This window comes from Myotis lucifugus, unplaced genomic scaffold (genome assembly GCF_000147115.1).
Source record: "Myotis lucifugus unplaced genomic scaffold, Myoluc2.0 scaffold_107, whole genome shotgun sequence".
In the NCBI taxonomy this organism is placed as follows: domain Eukaryota; kingdom Metazoa; phylum Chordata; class Mammalia; order Chiroptera; family Vespertilionidae; genus Myotis; species Myotis lucifugus.
In genome coordinates, this window is record NW_005871155.1 from 1,053,095 (window position 1) to 1,062,800 (window position 9,706).

General features: G+C 42.3%; 1 protein-coding gene across 1 annotated transcript in view; it reads right to left on the reverse strand.

Annotated features, from left to right (window-relative positions):
* Window positions 1-9,404, reverse strand: part of TMEM170B (transmembrane protein 170B) — a 33,788-nt gene extending 24,384 nt beyond the window's left edge. The window contains exon 1 of the mRNA XM_006092921.3: window positions 9,272-9,404. Coding sequence (XP_006092983.1) covers window positions 9,272-9,368 — 97 coding nt within the window. The 5' untranslated portion in view covers window positions 9,369-9,404. The remainder of the gene's footprint in view (window positions 1-9,271) is intronic.
* Between the last annotated feature and the right edge of the window lie 302 nt (window positions 9,405-9,706).

The window sequence follows — 9,706 nt, forward strand, 5'->3', positions numbered from 1 at the left end:
GCGGTCTTTAAGAGCCTCTCTATCACAGTAGCTATTGGGCAACTCGTCAATGCTGCGTGGGGGGGGAGTTCGCACTGAGCCGCTTAGCTTCGGGGTATTAGGGGCCAAGCAGGCCAGTGGGGAGGGAAGTTGCGGGTGAACAGGCCAGCAGGGGGGGCAGTTGGGGGTGAGCAGGCTGGCAGGGGAGGCAGTTGGGGATGAGCACACTGGCATGGGGGGCAGTTGGGGGTGATCAGGCTGGCGGGGGGGCATTTGGGGGCAAGCAGGCCGGCGGCGGGGGGAAGTTGGGGGCAAGCAGGCAGGCAGGCAGAGTGGTTGGGGCAATCAGGCAGGCAGGCAGGCAGGTGAGCGGTTAGGAGTCAGCAGTCCCGGATTGCAAGAGGGATGTCTGACTGCCGGTTTAGGCCCAATCCCTGTAAACCGGCAGTAGGACATCCTTCAAGGGGTCCCAGATTGGAGAAGGTGCAGGCTGGGCTGAGGAACACCCCTCCCCTGTGCACGAATTTTGTGCACCGGGCCACTAGTCTATATAATAAAGAGCCAGGATCGTAATGACTGATTATGACCAAAGGCTCGACCAGACCAGAAGTCAGTGCTGGGTTGCCGTGGCGGTTGCTGCAGGTGCCCTGATCCAGCACTGACTGCCTAGGGGGCTGTGGATCAGGCCCGGAGAGAGGCCTGCAGAGAGAGGGGCAGAGTCTGATCCGTAGCCTCTGCGGCAGCCATCGATCAGAACTTGCCTCTCTTTCTCTCCTGGTCTGGCTAACAGCCGCACCTCCATTTCACTCCAGGCCTCCACCAGGGCTGTTGATCAGTCCCACCTTTCTGACCAGGCCCGGCTGATAGGCCCAGAGATGCTGACTAGCATAGAAACTGACCAATCAGAACAAAATCTGGGTCAACTGTGAGGAGCCAATGGCTGCCTAGGAGGTGGAGCTTTTGATGCTGACTGGCATAGAAACTGACCAATCAGAACCAAATTGGCCATGAGAGGGCAGTTAGGGGTGATCAGGCAAGGCAAGAGGCAGTTGGGGGTGAGATCAGGCTGGCAGGGAAGGGCAGTTGTGGGCGAGATCATACCGGCAGGCAGAGGCAGTTAGGTGCAATCAGGCAGGCAGGCAGAGGGGTTAGGGGCAATCAGGCAGCCAGGCAGATGAGTGGTTAGGAGCCAGCGATCCCAGATTGTGAGAGGGGTGTCCAACCCCCGAGGGGTCCCTGATTGGAATGGGTGCAGGCTGGGCTGAGGGAACCCACCCCCTCTGTGCACCAAGTTTGTGCACCGGGCCTCTAGTAGTTCATATAAATAAAGAAAACATTTTTAAAAGATATATGATTTTAATGCTAAAAGTCACTTAATAAAAACTGGCTATAGCATCCTCTTGGAAATAAGTGGATATTAATATTGATATTTTAATAAATTTTAGCTATCCTAAATACTCCATATTAAAGTGCATTATATATCTTACATACCTACAAATTGATTACTAAAAAAACTTAATTTTTTAAAATCAGGTGTTCCTAAGCCTTGAACCCTCAATAACAAAATTACCTGAAGAGCTAATTTAAAAGGTGGTTTCCTAGCCTCCGTTCTCAAAGACCCTAATTCCATAGACAGGGGCTGAGGCCCTGGATCTGTACCCTTAACCAGCCCCAGGTAATTCTAATATGTAGCAAGGTTTAGAAATCCTGCGGGATTAAAGTAATTCATGGGAGGGAATGAAAGGAGAATTTGATAATGAAAATCCAGTTTCACATTACTAATGAAAACATCTTAGTTGGACAGATATTCAAGTACAGTGGGGCCTTGATTTACGAGTTTAATTCGTTGCAAAAAATCGGCCAAGAGACAGCTGGTATCTCAAAAAACTCGTTAGTCGGGACACTCGTAAGTCAAGGCCCCACTGTAATACTTTTAAACTTAATCAAGTCCTGATAGTATTCCTGGTCCATCCTACAGGCAGTTCATCTTTCCTTTCTCTCCATCACCCCATAAACAGGTTCTTTCTCCACTCTCTACCTCTTCTGTTGCCTTCAAAACCCACTACCTGGTTCTCCCTGAACTCAACAAGCCACAAAAGAATTACTTAACCTCATGGTTAGTCGGTGTCTTTAGCCCATGAGCTCTTTAGGGACAATGATTGATATTATCATCTTTATCAGTATTTACCAGAGACTGACATGACTAATGATCAAGAAATATCCAATAAGATTAACCCTTAAAAATGCTAGACACTGCATTTTAGTATAATTCTTCAATGTATCAAGATGGGTTTTGCTTTTTCTAGGCACCTGTTTCTCTTCGATCAGTGGTCGGCAAACTGCGGCTCGTGAGCCACATGCGGCTCTTTGGCCCCCTTGAGTGTGGCTCCTCCACAAAATACCAACTTCTGCGCATGGACCACGAAGTTTCAATTGCACTGTACATGCACACCCGCACGTGGTATTTTGTGGAAGAGCCACACTCAAGGGGCCAAAGAGCTGCATGTGGCTCACGAGCCGCAGTCTGCCGACCACTGTTTAGATACTTCATCCCCTTCACCCACTATGTTACCTCTAGTCTTCCCATTCAGGGCCTCATTCCCTACTCCCCATACCTACCCCCAGGACTGAGGCAGCCAGGCTCTGGGAGACGCCCCAATGATCCTGATCTGGTACAGTCCCCTGGACAACATACCAGAGTTGCGTGACCAATAGAGTACAGCAGAAGTGATGGGATACCACTTCCAAGATTAGATCATAAGAGACCCTATGAATTCTGTTTTGGTTTCTCTCCCTCTGACCACTCACTACCACGAAAGCCATATTACGAGCAGCCCCTGGATGCCTCCTACCAGCAGTCACATGAAAGTGCCTGGAAGTGAGCCAACCCTCCAGCACAGTCAGGTCTGTAGAGACTGCAGTCCAGGCTGACAGCTTGACTGTTACCTCTGTAAGACGATGAGCCACAACCAGTAAAACCATTCCCAGATTCCTGAGTATTAGAAACTGTACAAGAAAATGAATGTGTTTGGTTTTAAACTGGTAAATTCTGGGGTAATTTATTACTCGGCAATAAATAACAAACACAAAGATTTGTAAATTCATACTCACTACAACATAAACTTCTTAAAAACAGTCATGATGTGGTATGGTATCTCTGACAGTTACTATAATGTTTGCTGAATTGGATTGACTGATAATTTTCCAAGTCCTGAATTACGTATTTTGTAAGCAGGATCAAGATATTGTCTAAAACAGTTTCTCTACTTTTAAAAGTGGAATCAATAATGGTTCCTTACCTCACAAGGTTATTATAAGGATCCAATAAAATAATATTCATAACTGCCTCAGAACAATGCCCACCACACTAAAAAGTGTTAAGCGTTGTTAACTACTAAAAGTAAAATTTCTTAGAAGGAAATGTATCACTCTCTTTCCTTAGTATTGAAACCCTAAAAATGAATTTTTTAATGTAAGAATTATTTACAAGCCATGTCAGGATTATGAAATAAACTTAGAAAACTGATTTACCTTCAAATATTAAGATAGAATATCAAATAAAAGAAGATACTGGATATGTTAAAAAGGTAACACTAATTAATCTAGCAATCTATATTCCGCAAAACTGTTTTCATCTGTCCTAGTCATATTGCAATAAGTTCATAACATTCTCCTAGACTACATTACAAGATTATATTATAAGAACACAAGTAACTGGATCCAGGTAAAAGTATGGTTCTTTTTTTTTTTTTTGTATGAAATTTGGTGGAAAATCTTTTTCTATTTCCAAGTTTCATCTACTTAGCTAAGGTCACTGGAATTTAATAGTCTAATTGAGAACTCTCTCAAATAATATTCATAACTGCCTCTGTTCACTCTATGATTTTTGTTAAAATACTTAGTCATTAAAAATACATAATTAGCTCAGCCAGCATGGCTCAGTGGTTGAGCACTGACCTATGAACCAGGAGGTCACAGTTTGATTCCCGGTTAGGACATGCCCGGGTTGTTGGCTCTATCCCCAGTAAGGGATGTGCAGGAGGCAGCTGATCAATGATTCTCTCTCATCGTTGAGGTTTCTATCTCTCTCTCCATCTCCCTTCCTCTCTGAAATCAATAAAAATCTATTTTAAAAAATACATAATTAGCCTATCACAACTGAACTAAGCAAAGATAAATTTATACCTGATAGTTAACTACTAGTTAACAATTGTCAAAATCATAGCTTACACAGTCCCAAGACTTATCCAGAAATTGCTTTAGATTTAAAACATGTCATCTGGACCTTAGACTTGGTATTGCCAGAAGATATGGTTCAAAGATAATGAAATGGGAATTTTAAAAACCTGAAGATAAAAATTCTAATTTTTGAAAAATTACAGTAGCTTCCCTCGCAATAAGATATGCAACCTTCCAAAAAGCAAACTCCTATAAAGTACAAATCATACCATCACTTATTAATTGGCTCTGTACCACAAAATAATACAGAATTTTTTTCACATCTATTTCAGAAACAGCTAATTTTGGAGTCCAGCACAATACTGAAAAGAAGTACTTGTCTTTAAGGCTACATTTACAAAACAGAAATACCTATAAGTGGACATTTGAAATAATTTTATCCACATAAACTCACCTCCAATAACAGAGCAGTTAGGAAGAGGAATTAAACTTAATCGTAACCTAGGATACAAAATAACACCGAGAGAAGCAAATCGACTTGGGAGCACGGCTAAAGGAAGGTGCCGGCTTTACTAGCATGTGGTATAAGCAATTCCAGATACCTATGGTAGATACCAATTATTTTCCCTCTTTCTCTTTTTTTGCTGATAATATTAACACTAAAGTGGCTTAGTAAGTGTAAAGTCTAAAAGGGAACTACAATAGTGTGTGTGTACATACTGCAAAAATAAGCACATATATTTAATATAGACACACACATATATGCACACACAGAGACGGTTGACTTTCCTTCCAGTTTGAATTCCCAGCCTCCCAATGCTTATTACCAATAGAAAAAGGGGAGCACCTGCCCCCACATTTGCTGCTGTCACTGAGAGAAGAGGCGGCCTAAGGCCAGCCTTTGCCTTTTTCCCAGGGACCAATTATCCCTTTCCCAACACCAGCCTGGATCTGTGTTTATCCAGGGGTTTAGGCATCCTGCCTATTTCTAAGTAAAAAATTCTTCTCTAAACCAAATTTAGGTCAGAACAGAAAGTTGAGAAAATAAAGGTAAAGCAAAGGAAGACAGTTTATTGTAGATCATTTTTTAAAGTCAAGTAACCCATGAAACTGAAAGAGTATATATATACTGACTCTAATTTTAGATTGGGGCCAGGGTATTAGGAACAATTTAGAGAAAGAAAAAAAATTTGAGAAAGAAAGCCATTTATCTCTCTACTTTAGTAAGCTAAAGACCCATCTAACCTATACACAGTTAACCCTTCAGGAATCTTATGAATCATACACTTTGGTTACTAAGTGACAGACATGGGAGTTTCCAGATATTAATCTGCTCTATATGAAGTCCTCAATCCTAGTGTCTTCCATGAAGGAGGAAAAATAAATAGCAGCCTGAACTTCATAGGATTTCTAAAAGTGGATATATATAAATATGAATCACTAACTTTTACATAGGCAAAAGCAACTTAAAATTTTACAAAGCACTATTATTCAATAATTCTTGCATTTCCTAATATATTTTATTAGATGGATAGAAATAAATTCCAGTCATACATTCTTGGGCTCATTGGGACAAATACTTACCACGCTATTCTTAAGTACATTAAGATTAATCGTTCAACAGACTTGCCTGAAAAAAGCCATGTGGAGTAAAAGGAAAAGGCACAGAACTAAGGGTCAGGGAAGGTTAGTTCCAGCCCTGCCTCCATCATTAAGCAACTGTTTGATCCCCGCCATGCCCTTCACTTCGACAATGTGACATTTGATATTTCCAAAGGGAAGTCGCTGAACAACATAACTTCTAGCTCTAAAATATTAAGTTAGTTCTCATGATCACTTTTTAAACATTTATTTCTATCAAAGTGATACATACTCAAGACTGCCTTCTAAAGGTCAGTCTCTAAGACAAAAAGGTCAATAAAAAATGTTCCCGCTTCACTTATGGGATAAGATATAAAGAGAAGAAGAAAAAAAAACTTTTGGTTTGTATAAAGAAAAAAATAGGGCCAGTCTGATGTGGCTCAGTAGTTGAGCATCGACCTGGGAACCTGAAGGTCACAGTTTGATTCCCAGTCAAGGTATAGGCACAGGTATCAGACTCGGTCCCCAGTAGGTATGCAGGAGGCAGCCGATCATGATTCCCTCTCATCACTGATGTTTCTATCTCTCTCCCCCTCTCCCTTCCTCTCTGAAATCAATAAAAAAATATTTTTCAAAAAAATAGAAATGAGAGTGTGTTCCCCCTTTAATTGGCTTTTAATAACCAGAATTCCTATTAATCAGAATTCTACAAATCCTTTACACAGTCATATCTTAAATCCAAATCAGTCTGGCTCCTTTCTTTTACCTGCTTCTCTTCCAAGTTTATTATGATGACAAAATGCTTTCTGAGTTAATGTTATCATACTTTGAAAAAAGGTAATGATATTTAACTTATTAGCTATCAGATGTAAGCAAGTTACTCTTTATTTCAATGTCTAAATGTGTAAAATAAGGATAAACAATCTCAAGATTGTTGACAACATTAAATAAAATACATGGAAGTATGGTTAACTAGCACAAAAGCACTTTCAATAAGCATTTGTGTTTTAAAGCTTTGACAATTATCTACAAAAGTTATGGAAACACCTCATTCCCTAGTTAACAGCATATTTACTTCAAAAGATGTAGCCAAAAAATAATACAAATAGAATGTTTAAATCATGGAACTGTTAAGTACTATTTTTAAAATTCTGTAAATATGTATTGAGCATTTACTATGTGCCAGATACTATAATGCTAGGGTTCCAGAATTCAGTGATTAAGACATTGATTCCACCCTCAAAAAGCTCACAGTCTATAACACAATTGAAAAATATAATTGAAAAGCATATACAAGGAGCAGGATGAAGCAAACATCCTGGAAAAGGGGAAAGAGTCGTTCTGCAGGCCAAGACTGGGTTTTTAAAGCCTAGCTCAGCCATTTACTAGCTCTGTGATTTGGGGCAACTGAATTTACCTCTCTGAGCTTCTTTGTAAATCTACTTTGGAGAGCTATTCTGAAGATTAGAAATAATATATGTGAAGTACCTGATACATAGCAGAAATTATTTTTTGTTGTTTTAGGATTTGTTTTTAATAGACCAAATTTAAAAGGTGGGTAGCATATCTTGACTAATAATTAAGCTACATATGTCACCAGAACAGAGAAGGCCATAAAGAACCACATCAGAATGTTACCACTTCCAAAGTCCAAAGTGATGTGGTTCCTAACATGTGGTATACTCAACTGCTGGTGAAACATATTTCTAATCTATTTCCTTCTCCATTTTTACCTTGACAAACCATTTTGCATACTCACACTCTACTTTTTTCCATTTATTCCCCAGGCCCACTCCAGTCCTAGTTTGGGACATTCTGCATATCCTCCATGAAATGGCAACGTCCTGTGAGCAACTGATGATTATTAAGATTGTATTAGGAGATAATTAGAGCTAACCCTGGGCTCTAACTACTATTACTAACGTAATGGTTGACTTGCAGAACTGGAAGCTGCTAAATAATGATTAGAATCTTAAAGTAAATATTTTAAAATATTGTAAAATCCAGCCAAGAGGTAAGTTACATTTACATTTTCTCTGTTCCCCAAAGCTATTTCTTCTAAATACTCTAACTAATACAACATTTGAAATATACACAATGAACAAATATGAGGCAAAACCATAGTAAAAAGGCAAAGCAGTCTATCCCTAAATTCCATTGAATCATACAATGGTCTTTATGTCAACATAGTTTTTCAGAACTAAGAACATGTTCCTATCTTTAAACCATCATGTAAGGTCAGTTTGCTCCAAGTTAAATAACCACATATTAAAACTGAGGACATCATGAGTCAATCCAGAATTTAATTTTATAGCTTCCACATTCAAGAAAACCAGTGTCTCTAAGTCATCCTTGTGGTATATAATTCATATATATATATATATATATATATATATATCCATAGCATACCAGTTATATTTGCAGTATACTCTTCCTACTCTTAGCCAGTTTGACATAATGCATTTTGAAATACTAATGTTCTATCAAAATTAGCTGCCTTATACATTTTCAAGAATCAAATCCTGGGCATGTTTTAAAGTTTTTTCTCTAAGGATAAGGCACCGAGAAGTCACCAAAATGCAAAAGAATCTCTTTCTTGTAAATACTAATCTAGAGGGTCTTTTTAAAATTCAGAACTCAGAGTATGATAATACAAGCATTTCCACATTAACAAACCCAGAAGTTTCTTCACAAAGCAAGCCCAGACATCCTATAAAAATATGAGTATTACTGCTCATTTTTACCACTATAAATTGATGCTAATTATTATAATGTAATTCAGTCCAATTCCCTCCCGATAGCCTTGAGAATGAAGGGAAATGCACAAAATTATCAAATGTCACAGAAGCAGCAGCTTGAGGCGAGGGGGGGGGGGGAGGACAGACAGACAAAAGGAAATAGAAGAGAGAGGAGATATAGGGTTGAAACTAAAATGCTTACAATCACTAGACCTTGGCCCAGCCCCTGACCCACTGTAATCTACTTCATGTCATCTATCTTCCCAAAAAACAAAACGTTAACAATGGAAGCAAATTGATCATGAGCAGGAAATTTAAGTCCTGCGTTCAGTTTGAGATATGCCAGAAAGAAGAGGAGCTAAACAGAAAAAGATCTAAACAGTAAAAAAGCGGTGCGCGTGTACGCGTGTGCGCTAGCGGGGAAGAGGGGGTACATAAAAGCCAACTGTGCACAAGTCTCGGCAGCGATGCTGCCCCGCGAGTACTACGAAGGCAGGGCCGTGGGCCCTCCCTCTGCCAGGCGGGAGGCGGGGGTCGGGGGTTCTCTCCCGCACACCCCCGAGACTGGGAAGCCTCCGAGTGCGGGGCGAACGGGTGGCGGCCGTCGGCGCCCCCGGGAACCCGCGCGGAGTGGCTCCAGTAAGACCTTCCCGGCCAGCACCTGGGACCGCGGTCTCCCAAGGAGGCGCACACCGGGTGGGGCGGGAAGGCAAGGAGCACTTCCCCTGCTCGGGAGGGAGGAAGAAGGCGAGGGGTGGCCCCGCATCCCGTCCCCACCCCGGAGCATCAATTACCCGTGAGGTTCCTCAGCACCGTCCCGTGGGCCCAGAGGCTCAGGACCTGCTGCACCGACAGGTTGATCATGGAGTGGTCACCCCCCTCCGCCTTCATCTTCCCTGGGGGGCGCCCGCCGCCTTCTCCTCGGGCGCCGGGGGGCGGCAGCGGGTGTGAGGCTTCCGGGGGCGGCGGCGGGATGCGCGGCTCCTCCAGGCCGCCGCCGCCAAGGTTGCGGGGCGCGGGCTGGGCGTTGTGTTGCGCCGACGGTCCTTCGAGGGGGCGCTAGGGGGTCTTTAGGAAGCCCTTTCCCCGGCCGTGGAACATTTAGGGACGCCGACGGGGAAGGGAAGGGGGGCCCGGGCGCTGTCCCCCGCGGGGCCCCCCCAGCGAGGAACGGGGTGGGGAAAGGAAGCGGCCCCAGTTTCTGGTTAAGGGGAAGAACCCCCGCCGCG